This window comes from Trachemys scripta, chromosome 8 (assembly GCF_013100865.1).
Source record: "Trachemys scripta elegans isolate TJP31775 chromosome 8, CAS_Tse_1.0, whole genome shotgun sequence".
Classification (NCBI taxonomy): Eukaryota; Metazoa; Chordata; order Testudines; family Emydidae; genus Trachemys; species Trachemys scripta.
In genome coordinates this window covers 79,308,377-79,326,531 of record NC_048305.1, presented here as the reverse complement: position 1 = coordinate 79,326,531, position 18,155 = coordinate 79,308,377, and the positions used below count along the sequence as shown (strand labels likewise).

At 43.7% G+C, this 18,155-nt stretch overlaps 1 protein-coding gene across 1 annotated transcript in view; it reads left to right on the top strand.

Moving 5' to 3' along the window:
- Positions 1-6,529: 6,529 nt before the first annotated feature.
- The window catches only part of LOC117882101 (calcium-activated chloride channel regulator 1-like), an 81,253-nt gene continuing 69,627 nt past the window's right edge, over positions 6,530-18,155 (top strand). The window contains exons 1-6 of the mRNA XM_034780082.1: positions 6,530-6,679; positions 7,886-8,026; positions 8,478-8,628; positions 10,269-10,386; positions 11,471-11,648; positions 17,148-17,375. Coding sequence (XP_034635973.1) covers positions 6,530-6,679; positions 7,886-8,026; positions 8,478-8,628; positions 10,269-10,386; positions 11,471-11,648; positions 17,148-17,375 — 966 coding nt within the window. The remainder of the gene's footprint in view (positions 6,680-7,885; positions 8,027-8,477; positions 8,629-10,268; positions 10,387-11,470; positions 11,649-17,147; positions 17,376-18,155) is intronic.

The window sequence follows — 18,155 nt, the reverse complement described above, 5'->3', positions numbered from 1 at the left end:
GGAATAGGGGGGGCCAAGAGGCCCTGGCCCATCCACTTTTTGCCATAGGCTCAGCCCCTTACCTCTCCTCTTACCCCTAGGCCCTTGAGCCCGGGCAGCTATGGGAAGCCTTGGACCCTCCACCGGCCTGGGGGTGGGGATCAAGAGCAGCCCCCAGCCCATGTCCCTGGGCCCCGCAGCCAGGGCAGGTGGAGGGTCCACAGCTGCCCGCGCAGCTCTTACCACGGCCCGGCTCTGACTCTTTGTCCCCCAAGGCCCAGCCACCAGCCGGAGCTGGGTCAGGATAAGAGCCACACGGGGAGCTGAGGGCTGCTCTCGGGCTTGTCCATGCTGGCTCCAGCTTAGCCAAGGGGTGTTGCCTCAGGGGGAAGAGGAGGGGTGGGTCACAAAGGGGGTCAGGTCTTATGTCCCCCACCCCCCCATCTAGGCAGAATCCATCACCCCTGATCCAACTGATCACCATAAGTGGGGTCAGGAAGGAATTTCCTCGCAAGTCAGATAGGTGAACACCCCCACCCCCCAGGGTATTTGCTATCCTGTGCAGCAGGGGACAGGGGCAGGGGCTGTTCTGAACTAGTGTAAATGGTGAATTCTCTGTAACTTCAAGTCTTTAAACCATGATTTGAGGACTTCTGTAACTCAGCCAGAGGTTATGGGTCTATTACAGGAGTGGGTGGGTAAAGTTCTGTGGCCTGCAATATGCAGGAAATCAGACTAGATGATCATGATGGTCTCTTCTGGCCTTACACTCTATGAGTCTAAAAGTGGGAGTTTCATTTGGTGCTTTGGACACTTTTGGGCTAATGCAGATGGGAAAAGGGGCAGAGGAGCAGCAGGACTGGAATAGGGACCTGAAAGGAGGTGATGGGAAGGAAAGAAAACAAGTGGAGAAATAAGGAGGAAAAGTTGAAATGGACAAGAGCAGAGAAGGAGTCTGGAATAAAAGAGCTCAGCTGGAATGGGGAGAAACTAACTCAGAAGCATGCAGGACATGGGGCAGCCAGAGGAGAGGCTGGTGCCCCTTAAGATCTGTTCTCCATGGAGTTGTAGGTCAAGAGAAGGCTGACAGACACTTTGAACAACTGGGAGTCCAAACCTAGTTCAGGAAGGCTTTAAGAATTCCCCAACTTTTACTGCACCTGCAGGTAGGATGAGTGGGGAAGAAGAGGAAAAAATGGGATTCTGAGTAACTCTGAAGGAGGAGAGGACAATAGGGAAAAGAGAAAGCAGTTAAGAGAAGAAATCAGGAGGGGTTAAATGAGGGTAGACTCGGAAGGGCAAGCAATGCAAAGGCCGAGGGAGCTGTTTTCATCCTTGCTCCCACCCTGCTGCCAGGGGTACTGCCGGGCATCCCCCATAACACACACCAAGCCACAGGGACTGGGTATTTTTCCCCAGTCCAGCACCCAGGAGAGTTTCCCTTTCGTTCTGTGGCTCGATTAAGCAATGCCTCAACACACCTTTTCCTCCCTGCTCCTCGCTCAACCTGCTTCCACCACAGTGGGGTGGGGGTGGGTCTAGTTGTGCTAAGCTTCCTTCTTTTCTTGGTGCAAACACCATCATGATGACAGTAGCTGCTGGCTTTCAGACAGAGAGGCAGCCCCAGTGAACACCTCTAGTGGAGGGCTGAGGCTTTCGTGTGCATGATTTAAAGAGAAAAGGCCCATTGCACACAATGAGGAGAATTATTTTAATAGTTTTGCCAGGCTGGGGTCAAGTGCTTTGCATATGATTTCATATTATCGCTGTGAGCCAGTCTGATTGTGTTGGGTAGGGAAGAGATGGGGGAAATACTAGAGGCATCGGAAGATGGGATCCAGAGGAAAGAAGAGAAAGATACAAGGTCACAGAACTGATATAAGGGAGGAGGTCAAAACAGTTAAGGGTGAGGTGGGGTGAAAGAATGGAAGATGAAAAGTGGGGAATGGAAAGGAAAGCCACACCATTTTAAGCTTATGAATCTTTTTTTTACCGTATTTGCTAATGTCACTTGCATGCTTATGGTTGGCCATTTATCTGTCTTGACTTTGTCTCTAAAATGGCTTTGTAAAAGTAATTTCATTCTTTCTAAAGTGCAGTTACATTTGCTATAAGATACAGCTAAATCTGTTTTTATAAGAGCAATATGAGCCTTTTTTGCAGGAGTCCACAACTGAATTCTTTGCAGCCTCATACTTCCTTCTACCACTGTGGTGGAAAATGGAATTCACCAGGTTTTGTACAGTTGGCTTTATGTGCTGTGCTGCAATAAAATTACTTTCTACCTAGGACTGGATGGGGTTCTTAAGTTTAGGGTGGTGCTTCGGAGGGGGATGGCACACCCATGGCTGGAATGCTACCTGGTGAACTGTATTACTGTAAAAAGTGCCAGATACTTCCCTCTGCAGTGGAGAGGGAAGTAAGACTGTGGAAATTGGTAGGTCAGGCTGTGCAGCAGGTCAAAGGAGGTTACAAGGCAATATCTCCCCACGACATCGCTACTTCTTCAGATAGGTCCATGACTCAGAAGCAGTGATGGTCTCTGTTACAAGACTGACTATCCCCTTCAAGACCCAGCACTGCAGCACTCTTCCTCAGTTTCCTCACAATGATTTTCAGCCTGCTCCAGCCATAGAGGTAACTTGGCCCTCTGGCCAAGCCACTTCAAAGCATTCATCCTCTTCCCGGGTAACAGACTCCGTTAGTCCAGTCCAATATAACATCAACACAACAGTGTCTTCAGTCCACTCGGCTCCACCTTCAACCCCCTTCCTAACAGGCAGGTTCCCAGCAGCGACAGCCCTCTCACCATCTAACCACCAGCTGCTGGGCTCTGGTCAACACACATACCCAGGTCAGTACAACTAGGTCAGTACAACCAACACATGTACCCTGCCCTCCTACCAACGGCTTCTGGCGGGCTCCAGTCCTCAGCCAATTTCTAGCTCAAAGCCAGTTTCTCGCCCCACGTCAGAACAGCCTGTTCACTCTCATCCCATCCAGCCCTTAGCTGCTGGGCTTTCATTCTCAATCACAGAGTTCTGAGTCAGCCCATGAGGTGCTGGCTCCTCTTGGGCTCTGTCTTCACACACCACCCCAGCTTTGGCATTCTAGCCTCCAGACCAGCTTTTTGTCCCACAGTAGAGCAACCTCCCCACTCTCCTTCCAAGCCAGTCCTCAACTGCCAAGTTTTCAGCCCCACACCTTGCACAGATGTGGCCTGGTGGGGATAATTGAACAGGGCTGCCCAAGACCTGTTGTTCCTTGAAGAGGCAGGCTACCTTGCTATACAATCTCACTTTTGAATGACCTCCTTACTGGCCATTGACTGTGACTGTTAAGCTCAAAGACTTGCAGGAGTGAGTGACAAAGTACTCAAAAGTTTCTGCTCCTTCCTTATATGCCATTGCCTGAGGGTAGAGATAGGGAACATGTGCCTATTCTTTGCCCATCACACTAGGCCTCAGAGTTCATCATCGGAAAGGGCATTTCTCCAGGGTCTTCCAAGGATTTGTTGATCACTGGAGAAGAATCATCAATCTTGATGTAAAGTGGTCTGGAAAGGCCCATGATGCCAGACTCTTTAGAAACTCAGGCCTATTTTCTACAGTGAAAAAAGGAAATTTTCCTCCCAGGCCCACTATGGGTATCAATGGCGTTCTGATTCCTCTTGTCGTTCTGGGAGACCCAGCTTCCCCTCTGCTTCCCTGGCATATAAAGCCTTTTACTGCACACTTGGATGGGAGAAAGGAACTAGTTACCTGTACCCTGAGCAGTGACAGAACGCCAGTGGGGTATGTATGTGAAGGCTGAAAGGGAAATGGTGATGGCTCGATGATAAAGTTTGAGGCTGCTGAGCAATATCTGCCACATGTGATAACTGCTCACTGTATTTTGCACCACATCTGTGAGCGCAAGGGATAAAGTCTTACTGATGGCTCTCAGGCAGAGGTGCAGAGACTTTTGAATGTTCTGAACAGCCAGAAAGGCTGCCTTGACAGTCTGCAGCAAATCATCGGGCCCACAGGCCCAGGGATGCCTTGTGCTCCTATTTTGAACTTAGGAGCTAAAATGCGGAAATGAAATTGTATTATGCATGGTGTAAGGGTTTCATTAGTCTGTGTGGAAGAGTTTCATTAAATGAATTTTCTTTATGCTTTATGCAACAATTTTATGAAAGGGCATTTCTTATACTTTCTGGCATATGGCATGTTCATAAACCTATACTGAGCCTTTGTCAATAACAACCTTCCGTGAACATAGCAAAGGGCAAACTTGAAACTAGTGGAACATAAACCACACCATAAACCCTTTGTGGAACATAACAGTGTGGATGTGGCACAGACACGTAAGGTGCTGAGTGCACACAGGTTGATGTTGTTCTGGTCACAAATGCATAGGTGGAAGGTTTCTGACTATTGCCCTTGCCTTTGCGTGTAGAATGGCAAGGGAAGAAACCATCACCTGTAGTTGTAGGAGTGAAGCTGGATTCCCATGATCCACTGTTCTCATTGTATTGTAGTGTGGAATGGGAGAGAAGTGCCTTTGTGTGGAAGTTGGGGAAAAGTATGGATGCTCCCAGTATGCATTGTTCTCCAGGGCCTGCAGGACATGGCTGGGTTGAAGTTGGGGTGTGGGCCAGGAACATTGTCCCAAGATGTTCTCCAGGAAGAGTGTCTGCTTCAGCATCAACTCCAGAAACTTGTTTCTGCATGTCCCTATCTTTCTCAGTGCCCTCTCTGGTCAATTTTCTGTCCTAATCTCTCCTTTCCTCCACTCTTGTCATTTTATTTTACGGGATGCAGACATAAGGTCTCCACACACTTCCTCTCATCTGATCAGCCTGACCCCAGAGCAGCAGAGGACACAGATAAACAGATGGGTCAATCCAGGTATGAAGCAATGCAGTGTGGGATAGCAGAGGAAGGGCTGCCAGAGGCGGAAAAGTTAATCCAAAATACAGATGTGTCCCAACCAGAAATATATACACTTGGTGCTTTAAAAGGTCTAGTTTCCCCAATCTGAGGAAAATTCTGAATGAAATTGCTTGGGAGTAAAAATTTGGACAGAAGTGAATGAAAATTAGGAGCTATTTAAGAAGAGTTTATTAGATGGCCAAAAAGCCACAATTCTACAATCACAATAGAGGACAACTTTGGTTAAAAGGCCGAGCCTCTTGTGAGGGGAAGTGAAGGCAGAAGTTAGAAATTAAAGAACAAGTCACGGAGGTCCCTGAAACCCAGGGAATCTGTGATTTCTGTGACAAACTCTCAGCCTTAATTATAGGCCAATTAGTCTAACATCATTCCCTGGCAAATTAATGGAAAAGCTTATGTGAGATTCAATCAATAAAGAATTAAACGATGGGAATATAATGAATGTAAATTGTTGTGATTTCATGGAAAATGGGCCTTGTTAAGCAAACTAGATTTCATTTTTTGATGATTCCAAGTTTGGTAGATAAAGGCAACTGTAGATGTAATATACTTACATTTTGTATGGTGATTGACTGCATGACATTCTGATTAAAAATGAGCACTATACATTAACAATAAAGCACACATTAAATGGATTAAGACTTATCTTACTGCTAGCTCTAGTGTGAGTGATAAATCATGGGAACAAACTGCCAAGGGAAGTGGTGGATTCTCCATCAGTCAAAGTCTTCAGCTCAGGACTGGGCCTTTCTGGAAGACATGCTTTAGTCATAAAATTCCATTGCCTGTATTATACAGAAGATCAGACTAGATGATCCGATGGTCCCTTGTGGCTTTAAAATCGATGCATCTGTGAATTGTGACTGCAGTTATATGCACTGTTGAAATAAAACAGCTAAGCCAAGTGGAAGTGTTCTCTCTACAAAATGGAAAGCAATTTAAATTACACATATTAGAATGTAAAGTTACATACAGTACATACCAATTGTCCCTATTTTATTTATTTATATAGTATCATTTCTGACCTTCCATTAACCTTTATCTTTCTAATTAATTGAATTAATAGATTTCAAATATTGGGCAGGTATGACAATTTTCTACAGTACTTTTTAAAGCATCTAATGAAAACTAATAGCTCTTCTGATACATTCCATATAGAATTTCTCTCTCAAATCACCTAGATTAGCACTAATCTGCCTTTGCCACTCAATCTGCATTTGTCCCATTCAGTAGTACATAGCTGTGTACTGATCAGAGTTTTCTCATACAAGTCCCGAAGTGCCGTGTTTACAAGTTGACTATTTGCGATACTATATTTTACACGCTTTGCCAAATATTTATAATATATTCATGACAACACGAATGAGTCACTTCAAGATGCATCAGTTGGATAAGGAAATACAGTACATGCTATTACAGTTGTCAGGAATTTCCTCATATTAATATGTTACCTGACACTATCAGATTGACCACAGTTATGCAACCTGAATTTACACAACAGATCTGTATGTACTTGCCATAAAATGTAGAGATACTTTTGTGTAAATAAGCAATTGTATAAATAGTGCTGCTGTGTCACCATATTTATAACAAAAATTGTGGAGAAAGGGACAATGAGGGTATTCAAGAGCTTGGTTCTTTTATTTCTGCTACTTGTAGTGAGAGGTTCTATGGTTCAGCTGAAAAATGGTGGCTATGAAGATATTGTTATTGCAATTAACCCTGAGTTATCAGAAGATCACAATATCATAAGAAACATACAGGTAAGAACTTTGGTATATGTAATGTCCTTCAGTGACTTTCAGACTTCTTGGTTATTTCAACCTCTAGATTAGCAGTGATCTTAAAAGACCAGTTTCAGCCCCCATTAATGTCAATGCAAGATTTTTTCTTTTGATTTTCATGGGAGCTAGATCAAATCCATTATTACCATATTTGTTCTTAGCTTGAATTTTTCTTTCAAGTGCTGGTGTTAATTAAATGAGTGTACTCATCTCTTGAAGTTTAACAGGACTACTATGGTTCAGGGTCAGGCTGATTCTGTGTATCACCTTCTTTCCAAAACTTGAGTATTTTAGACTAGAGAATCATGGATATTTAATTACCATTTACTGCACCTCCATTACAATGTTTGCCATTTGCTTTTATCCCTCCTTTCTCCCGTCCTTGCAGGCATTCACTGACTTCTTAAAAATCCTTGGTATATATAGTGATATTTCTGTTTTTAGTTATTCTTTCATTTCTCAATGTCACCATGTAGATCTTTGCTCCATGTTCACATGATTTGGTCATTGAGCATACAGTTGTTAGAAAGAGAACAATAAACTGAGGCGGGCATAGTCATTAATTAGTGACTCCCAAACTACTCAAGAGAGGTGGGGAAGGAGCAAGGAGGAGGGGAACAGAAAAATAGTGACAAAGTAGTGCCCACTGTAGAGGCAGGAAAAAGGTACAATCCTATAGAATGGAGCAAAGAAAGGAGGAATCCCAGGGAGAAGAAAAAGGAAACCACAGGTTATTACTTAAATGTATCATTTTATTTTATCCATCATGCACCACAATACACTTTAGCGATCAATGAAAAAAGACTGATGCAGGCCAGAACCATCCTTCACCACAGGCCCATGTAAATTTTTTGAGGAAATGCCATGTCTGGAAGGTTCTCTGTCAGGTTTTATTTTCAGGGATAGATTGTGGTTTTTATCATAAGCCCTGAGCAACGGGCGGTGTATATTTCTACTGCCCTAGGAGCAATTCAGAGTCTCTCAGCGTTACAATTTAGTCTCTCCTTGCTCCATGAGGGAAATAATCTGTCTCAGCCCTTCCCTTGGCCAAGGTTGGTTTCTTTCTATACCTTCACATATTTAATGTTACTTTATGTACCCTTGTTTCCCGGCAAGGCTAAACTACTCATTGCCTCTACCGTTCAATTCTTAATTCATAAGGCATTTCTTTTCTTTCCCTACCAGGACATGGTCAAAGAGGCTTCTACTTACTTGTTCAATGCTACAAAACAGAGATTTTTTTTCAAGGCTGTAAAAATTATAATTCCTCTGCATTGGCTGCCAAAACCTGAGTATTTAAGTGTGAAAACAGAGTCATATGATAAGGTAAGACTTAGAGCACCCTTACAAATCAAAAGTATTTGTTGTGTTCATATGCTTAACACATAGGGTCTTGTCTACAAGGTGGAGTAATGCACATTATGGAGATATGATTTCTAAACCACACCAACGTGTTGCTCAGTAATTGGTCCTTGTAGACCCTGCTGGTGTGTACTAAATGTTTCCTGATGCACTTTAACGTAGTGCTGCTCCTTAGAAATCACCCCCGTATAGTGCATGTTACCGCACCGTGTAGACAAGCCCTACGTTTTTTCAGTAATGTAGAAATATAAATTGTTCTTTTTAGAATTTTTATTGCCCGCTAGTGCCCAGTCCTGCTGTCCTTACCCAGGGAAACAATCACTGGGAGTGTTGCTGCAGATGAGCCCATTCAACAGAATCATCTGCCAACCTCCATTTCCTGATGTTCTTTAAACAAGGGCCATTTTATTTTCAGGCAGATGTTATCGTGGCTAATCCTTACTTGAAGTACGGAGATGATCCCTACACGCTGCAATATGGAGGATGTGGGGAAAAGGGACGATACATTCATTTCACTCCCGATTTCCTGTTAAATGACAATTTGTATAACATCTATGGATCACGAGGTAGCACCATCTATTGGATCTTAATTTTCTGCTTTTGTTGTTATAAATATGCAATGGCCGAGATTTTCCAAGGTGACTAGTGATTTGAGATGCCTCAGTTTTGGTTGCCCAACCTGCGAAACTTTAAAAGAGCCTGTTTTTTTCACAAAGTGTTGAACATCAGGCTTCCTTGGGGAGTCTTAAGTTGGACACTCAGAAATGGGGGCACCTAAAATGACCAGTCTCTTGAAAATTTTGGCTCATATTTTTACAGTAAATGAAGGTTGTTTTTCCTCTTAAATCATTGCCTTGACTTGGAAATAATCTATATCCTAACCTTACAGTGCAGTAAACTAATCTGAGAGTTGAGGGGGGGTGTAACCTGGTAAGCATGCAGGTAAAACCAGTCCCAGAGGATTCTAGAATAGACCAAACTCTCATGAGCAGATCCTGTTCTGAGGATGTGAAGGTGTTTACTGGAACTTCTGAAAGTTACATTTGCCCAACTACGCTTCTTTTAAATGTACCGTCACAAGGAATTAACAATATTCCCATTTTGATTTCATCAGCATATTTTTTGACTGCATGAGCATTGCCTATGCAAGGCAATTAATAAGCAAATAAAAAAGCCCCAGTAGAGACACCCTGAGTTTTGTGCACTGTAATCTGCTGTTATTAACGACTTTCTCCTATGCCCATTAACCAATATACTGTCAAATTTATTTATCTCTGTTCCATACCCAATTAGAATCAATTATTTATGTGAGCTAGATCAAAACCAGCCCCTTGAGTCTGAACCCTGGTAAATGTGCAAGGCTATTTGGATTCAAATCGAAGACAAACCTGCATTAGATTGGATCAAGAATGTATAGATTTTAGGCCTAAAAGAGTGGAAATCTCACAAGAACAGTCTTTCTCATCAAATTTCTGGCATTTGGGGACAAAAATCTCCTTAGAACAATTCACTGGACTCCAGTAAAGTCAAATATAAACCCAAATTCTAGCTGGGGAAGCACTGAACTCAAACCTTGAATTCTGGCTTAAATTTAATCTGATCTGAGCTCTGTTTCCTTGGCCTATCTCTAATTCAAAGCTTTAGGTAGACAACATTATATACGTTCTCCATGTCAATGGCTTTACCAACACCTGCAAGAAAGGGGTTAGATTGTCTTGATGTGATATATTGATTTTCTGGAAAAGTATTCTGGTTGTCTAACCTTTTACACTTTATCTGCCTTCAACTATCTAAGTAATCCTTAGTTTTACCCTGAGCTGAAGTTAAACTAACTTCTCTATGGTTTTCTAATATACAGTACACCTTTTCCTTTGTGTTATATAAGAGCCAAGAATTATTATTTTAAAAGACATTGGTAACATGAGACAGCTTGCTTGATACCAGGAATAGACAGAAGCTACTGTCTGCAGAGGTGTCAGATCTTTACCTAGGTCTGTTAATACTCGGGAAGGGTTAATCTGAACACAGTGATCTGTTTGGGTTTCAAGTCGGATCCCACAGTGAGTCCTGTGTGGGTGCAGGGGTCCATCCAAGCAGAGCTCATTGCAGGATTGTGCCCTAAATTTGTTTAAATGATCTACGGAAATACAAAGTAAACTGTAAAGTGTTGTATTTAGATTTCACATATGCTCCTGCTCTTCCACAGCCAAAGTTTTTGTCCATGAATGGGCCCATCTTCGTTGGGGGGTGTTTGATGAATACAATAATGATGCACCTTTCTATGTGTCTGTAAATTCTGGAAAAGCAAGTGTTGAAGCAACAAGGTACCAGTGTTTTTATATTTTGTCTTCAGTTGATGACATTTTAAATAGTTCAATGACATTTGGCACATAATGGTCTTCTGTCTCCACCCTTCAACCACCACAAACTGGCTCGACACTTTCCAAGTTAATAAGCATCAGTGTGTTATTTATTAGGTCCCTTCCACCAGTCCATCAGCACAGCCTTGGGCAGCAACATACCAGTGTACATAAACTTCACCATAGCCCACTCTCTGGGGTGGCAGAGGGAAAGATCTCCTCATGGTGAGCCCCTGTATCTCATGGCATCCTCCCTCTTGCACTTCTTTCCTGCCTCTTAACTGCTCCCAGCTGCTGGGTTGATTGCTCTCATTAGCACATCAGCCCCATGCCTACACCACAGGTCTACATTACAGCCTAAGTCAAGAAAGCTTCCCCCCAAGTGATGCAAACTTCACGCTGTCCACTCTGGTGCTATGTGGACGGGAGATGCTCTCCTGTTCACATACCTTCCACTTCTTGCCAAGGTGGAGTAATTATGCCGATGGGAAAGCGCTCTCCCTCTGCATCGCACGTCTTCATCAGACGTGCTACAGCAGCGCAGCTACTCCCATATAGTTCTGTAGTGTAGACTTGTCTTCAGTCAAGTCCATTCCAGGAGGGGAATAACTAGTAACTTAGTGACCACCTGTGTCACAAAGACAATGATTGAACGGGCATGGAGAATGTAATACCAGCTCACCGCTGGAGAGCATCCTTCATGTCTGGATTGAAGCATATTGATGGAATAGTAGAGGCACTTGCATTGTTACTGCTTACACAGATGGTGTTTGATGCACAACCTATACATGATTTCTTGAAGATTCCTCTGGAAAAAAAGTCTACCAGTATTTTATTATTCTGACCACTTGTAAATTATATTGTAAACTCTTTGGGAGCAGAGATAAGTGTCTAAATTTGTGTTTGTGCAATGGCTAATACAATACAATCCCAGTGCTGACTGGAGACTTTGGGTCTTTCATGATTCAAATAATAAATAACAGATTATTATTTGTTGATTATATGCAGCTTGTTAGCTAAGCCTCTTTCTATCTTACCTCCCCTTTAGGTGTTCAGCTGATATCACTGGGAAATACATAGTTCAAAGCTGCACGGGAAACAGCTGCACGACAAGAGAATGCAAATCTGATGAACAGACAAAGCTGTATGAAGCTGGATGTAAATTTGTACCAGAAAAAACACAAAATGCCCCAGCATCTATAATGTATATGCAGAGCCTCCCTTCTGTAAGTACTGTTACCGCTTTTTGACCAAGTGGATAGCCAGTGTCTTGTAGGTTGTTTCCATTAGGAGAAACTGATGATGGAGTAAAGTATTTCTTTGATGCAATCCTGTTTATTTACAAAGAATATACACAAAGTCCTGTTACTCTAAAGATAGCAGGAATCAAACAACGGGGGATATTTTCTTTACTCACAGTTCCAAGCCTCTTTTTACCCATCACTCTGCCCAAAAAACTTCCCCTCTGCTTTCAGGGCAACATTTCCAGTCCTTCCCTTCCAATGGCTGACATTTGCTGAAGATACAATGAGGTGGGGCCAACTGGATAGACAGGCTCTCATCAACCTTCTCATTACCAGCATGGGGCCTTTTTGCCTCATCACCCCACCTAGGATCTTACCTAGGGCACTGCTCTCCCCTGCTAGCTCCCCTCTACTAAGAGAAAAAGTCTGTATTTCAGTGAGCACACACAGTCCTATGCTGGACACAGAAGGAGAAGATCTGGAGAGACAGATATTACCATGTGAGTTGGGGGTTGATGTCGTTCATAGCATGGAGTCATGATCCATGACCAGGGTGAATTAATTGTCAAGGAGGTAAGACTGGAGTGCCTCCATGGCCCATTTCACAGCTAAGTCCTCTTTTTCAATAATGGAATAGGCTCTCTTGGGAACAACTTGCAACTCAGGATGGGATGTTCCTCACCATCAGCTATCTGAGACAAGACAGCCCCCCGTCCAGCTTCAGAAGCATCAGTGTGTAGGAGGAATTCCCCAGTGAAATCCAGTCTGTTTAAAATGGGCTCCCTACAGAGGTTACCCTTTAGTAGCTGAAAGAACTTTTCACAGGCTTCCGTCCAATGGATCTTTCTCAGGCTGCTGTTCTTGAGAAGATTACTGAGAAAGGCCTCGATAGATCAGAACTACTGGTAGTAGTATCCCGTCAGCCCCCCAAACTGGAGCATTTGCTTTTTTTGGTTGGGGTGGACAGTCCCTCAAGGTCTGGACCTTGTCTACAAGAGGTTGTACCTGGCCCTTCCTCATGGTGTATCTCAGGTAAGTAGTTTTAGTCTTTGACTGTACAGAACTTTGCAGAGTTCACCATTAGTCTGTCCACTCTGAGGGACCAGATTTCAGCAACCATGTGCTTCAGGAAGTCTTTCCAGCTATAGACCATGACATTATCGAGGGAGAACACAGCATAACTACTGTGGGACTAGAGGGACTGGTCCATTAGCTGTTGGAACATTGCTGGAATCCCATGTAGGCCAAACAATAGGGTCTGGAACTGATATAGGGCATAAGAGGTGACAAAGGCTGTTTTTTCTCAGCACTCCAGAGTGAGTGGGATTTGCCAGTAAACCTTTGTGAGATCCAAAGGGTAATACATTTGGCCTCACCTAACCGATCTAGTAGCTTGTCAATGTGTGGCTCGGAGTATGCATCAAACTTTGAGATGGCATAGACTTTTCTAAATATCAGTGCAAAATTGGGTGGTCCATAGGGTTTAAGAACCAACATGCTTGGACTTCTCCAGTCTATGGGTCTCTTCTGTCACCCCCCACCCCCAAGGTCCAGCATGTACTGGAGTTTCTGCTTCACGATCTCCCTCATCTTCTATGCAAGAGGCTGCGTGATGTCCTGAAGCCTTGTGCAACCTTAGTTTGGATGTGGTAGGAAGTGTAGTAGTTTTTACTCAGCTGGTCAGAAAACACAGTCTGGAGAGTACCAGTTGTTGGGCTTAGATTGTTCCGGTGTTTGATTGTCCCTAGTAAGGACCATCCCAAGGGCCAACATGTTGGCTGCCTGTGGCCCTAACTCTGGTTTTGGAGGGTAGCTGGTGTAAGCTGGGATCTGAATGAACTCTACCTTGCCATTTGGTGATGAACTGGCAGAAAAGACTTCAGGAGCAGTGATTATTTGCATAGACACACCTACTCTGCCATGGCATTCAGCAGACAGAGCTGCTTTGCCAAAGTGATCAATCTTGTCAGTTTTGGGTTAAAATTAACTTTGTTTTCCTTATTGTATGAATAAAGGGCAGCATGCCCTGTTTGAGGGGATCACCGTAAAATCAATCTCACTCTCTACACAGGGGGTAGGGATGCCAAATTCAAGTGAAGAAGGGACGAGTAGGGACAGGTATTGCTACTTGATGGTGTGGACTGTTTAAAGCGTCTTTACGAGCATTTAATCCTCCCCTCTCCTGTGTTTAAAGACTCAGTTGAAAGATCTTTTTTCTGTTCAGACCTTAAGGCAGGAAACAGAGGCAAAGGACACTGCCCAGTGTACTGTGGGGTGGGTGTTTACTCATCGTTTACATGCTTTTGAATCACTGTTGCAGTCTTTTCCTGAGGTAATGCTGTGTTCCCTCCCCTTTTTAATAAGTTTTCTTTAGTTATACACAGACTCAGTGCTTGTGCATGGGGAAGTAGTGCTTCTTCGAGGCACCAGGGATGGTGTTTGGTTTTCCTGGATTAGTTGATGGGGGCTTGAGCCAGTTGTTTTGCAATGTGAAGATGAACCCCTAGATTTTGACCTGGCCATTGTTGCTGTCAAGCGGAAGAGTCACACGGGCTACATGGCTTTAAGAGATTGAGATTGTGACAGGGCAACATCCTATTCCTGACTTCTGCTCTGTCTACGCTACCTAGGAGGCTGTCAAATGTCAAACACCCTAGTGAGGTTTATTTACATTAGCTTATCCCACCACCTTACTGATCCAGATACCATTATTATATATGGTTTCAGTTTCTCATTTCTGTCAGTAAGAGGAGAGGGACGAGATCTCTCTACCCAGAGATCCTTGCTGGTTCAGGCTCTGCTAGCCTGCCTCTTTCTTCCCTGTCCTGCCTTCCTGTGCTGCCTTCTGCCACCTGTGTTAATGGGTCAATTTGCTCATTAGTCCTCCCCCAGCCCATTCTCATCCACTAATTAGGCCCTGTCAGGTCCACTCTGGAGGGAATTAATTAGTGTTTAAGCATCCAGAGCACTGGCTCAGCTGTTCATTCCCAGCATTGTCACAGATGCCATACATTTGTTTTGTTTCTCTTTTGTCAGGCTGTCTCATTTCATAATTTACATGGTGAATAATTTTGTAAGGGCCCTGCCAATGGGCCCAAAGTTTTGACTCTCTGAACTCGGGAGCAATAAGAGCACGCAATCCCCACATTTGAATACTTGGAGATGGGCCCATTTGTTGTAGGCAGTCTCTTGGGCACTCGGCATTCAGGAGATTCTCCCTTACAAAGGTGCCTAAAGCTTCTAGTCTCTCGCAAAGGGCAAGGACATACTGCACAATGTTTGCAGCTCGGGGGCCCTGCTCCTCCCACATTTCTCGTACTAAGTCCAGTAAATTGTTCAAGGGAAACCATTTCAGCCACTTGAACCCCTGTCCTTGTCTCAGTCCTGTAATTTCTGTGCTACCATGCAGGGCCAAGCCCTCAGAGATGGCCAATGAGTCTAAAATGGCCACTTTGCCGCAGACATAAACCTTGCTATTGGAGGCATAATCCCATGCTATTGCTGGGTTTAGCCCACAATAGGCAGTCCGTGGTTCTGTCCTGGTCAAGTAGGTGACTGGTAAGACTGCTCAGTGCTCTGATGTCCAACATGCTCCACAGCCACCCATTGAAAAATGTCAAGAAAAGTCACTGGACCATCTTCATGAATCTGATCAGCACCAGGGCCAGGGCCACGGCCAGGTCCGTGTCCACCAGATCCATGGTGGAAGCCTGACCATTGTGGGAGGCTGCACTGAGGTCACGCCCTGTTGCATCAGCGGTTGTTGTTATTGCTGCTGCTGAGCAGCTAAGTCTCAAGTCAGTTGCGGCTGCAATTGGTGGATGTGCTGCTCCGCCATTGATTTCAGTAGTTGCTCCAGGTCCATACTGCTGGGGAGTCTCTTCTTTAAGTCCTGACCTCTTCCCTTCCCCCAGTGCTAGATCTGTGCCTGCATTCTCCCTCAAGTTTGTTCTGCATGGGCTGCCTCCATAATACCCCTTTGTCACCCCTCAGGGCATGACTCACCTAGCTGCAGGTCTCCGCTGGTATGTTGCTGTATCTACGGGGTCCAAGGTAACATTGATTTTGCCCTCCTGTAAAGGCACAGCTCAGTCCTACCCCTTCCAAAGGAATCAGGAACAACAACAACAACAAAAATACAACTCAAAACAGGGTTGTCCAATGAACTTTGCGTGGGACCGAACGCTTCTATTCAAGGCTTGTCTCCAAACAGTCCATGCTTCTGCTGATCCTCCACATCTGGTTGTCCCTTCTAGCAGGAGCTTTTCAGGCCAGCAAGCTGGCTCAGCCTCTGATCTGTAACCAGGCTTTTCTCTGGAAAAGCGCAGTTCTGCTCTCCTTCCTGGGAAGCCCTGAGTTTAGCTAAGTTTCCTTTTAGCTCCTCTCTCCATGCCTGACATTTGCTGCTGGTGTAGTGGGATGGGGCCAACTGTGTCCATGGGCTCTCATTAACCCTTTAATTGACAGTGTGGGGCCTATCTGTCCCATCACAGGTGTATGGAAATACCCTGACATTGTGGCTAGTTTTGCTCCTTTTTGGGTCAGGTAAAAATAAAGTTACCCTGACAGGAGGCATTTTTGGTTGCAACATTGGGTGGGCTTACCCTTTGTGACAGGCCTAATCCTGCTAAGTTGTAAGCATCTTCAACTCCCACTAAAATGAATGAAAATTGAGCATGCTCAGCCACTTGCTAGAGATGCTCCGCACCTTACTTCTGGAGCTCCGAAAATATTCTATGGGCTAAATTCTGCCCTGCTGGGAGTAGCAAGGGGGGACAGACACAGCGAGCTGTTCATCCTCTTTACAAGTATTCCTGCCAGCCAGGAAGATCAGAGGGCTTTTGGTTTTGCAAACTTTTCTCTTCCTGCATGATTTTCCACTGGCAGAGTGTGTTGTGTCCCAGGTGAGTTGGGATCCTTATATATAAAAGTACTGGGATTCCATAGTAACTACATGACTGTAAACTTTATTGATGATGTCTGCACTGCCAGGGCATCCTCACACTGTCTCTACAGTGCAATCTGAAATATGATTGAAGTGCAGGTAGGCATCTCCATGCTAGCTTTAATCTAGCTAGTGTGGCTAAAAATAGCAGCAACAACATAATGGCATGGACACTGGGGCAGGCTAGCAATGTGAGTATATATCCAGGGTTCTGGGTGAGCTTGTACAGCCCATGCTGCCAAATCTTCATTGCTATCTGTAGCCACACTAGCTGGACTAAAGCTAATGTGGATATGCCCACTTGAGCTGCAGTGCTATTCTCAGTGTAAACCCTGAGACGTGCTTCTTTGACTTCATCCAGGGTACAGGACATAGACAGATTATATTCTCTGTAGCCTTTAGAGTTGGGAAAAAAAATTTGTATTTGTGGTTGTGGTGAGCAATGGAACAATAGTAGACTGGAATTTGCTATTACAAGTGTTCACTTGTTTCTTCAGTAATTTTTCTTTTGTTTCAATTGGCTTTTTTTTTTTAAGGTGGTTGAATTCTGTGATCAAAGTACTCATAATGAAAAGGCTACAAATCTGCAGAACAAAATGTGTAACTACCACAGCACCTGGGAAGTAATTATGAACTCTCCTGACTTCAGTAACACCTCTCCAATAAATAGCGCAAGTCCTCCGTTTGAGACCTCCTTCTCATTGCTGCAGACCAAAGACAGAGCAGTCTGTCTGGTACTTGATGTTTCTGGGAGCATGGCTGGGGTAAGAATAAACATACATGTTCTTTTTTTTAGCAGAAATGTTTAGAAACGGTTAGGCAATTATAAAACAATGTGGTGTGTATATATTACAATATTTTCTTCAGTCAATATTTCAGTTATCATGTTTATTATTTTAGAAACATTGATGCCACTATTTCTCCCATTATACATATTTAGGGATTGATAAAAGGAAACTCATCAAATTGCTAAAAACGATATGCCAGACTTGGTCTCTCTTGCCTTACAAAATATAACTACTGCTCTTTTTTTAGCTTCAGCTCCAGAATGTCAGAATCACTATAGTTCCCCAAAACAGAAAATATATCATTCATGCACGTTTCGTGCTATGTGACTCCGAAGTTATTTTCAAAATAAATATGAAAGTCACTGTGTATAGCAAAATAAAAATGAAATACTTTCCTTCATAATCATTCATCCTAATGAGTCAAGAATTTGGGATGTCATAAAGTGATGCTGGATTACCCAGAGGCATTTTTTTTAATTAAAATTTGTGCTAAATTTAGCACAATTTTCCTCTTGCAGAGGCCCCTGTAGATAACATGAGCCCTTAAAGAGACTCTCAATCTGTTTTGGGCCTCAAATTTATCAATCTTATAGTAAATCCAATATAACCTCCCTGAATAAGCTGTCTGTTCATATGTATAAATATCATAACACGTAGAAGTGATAGCCATGTGATAAGTTGGACACATTTTTGCGGTTTATTTATCCTGTACCTTTACAAGCTTCAGCTGCATTCTTCCTATAAATCCATCTACCC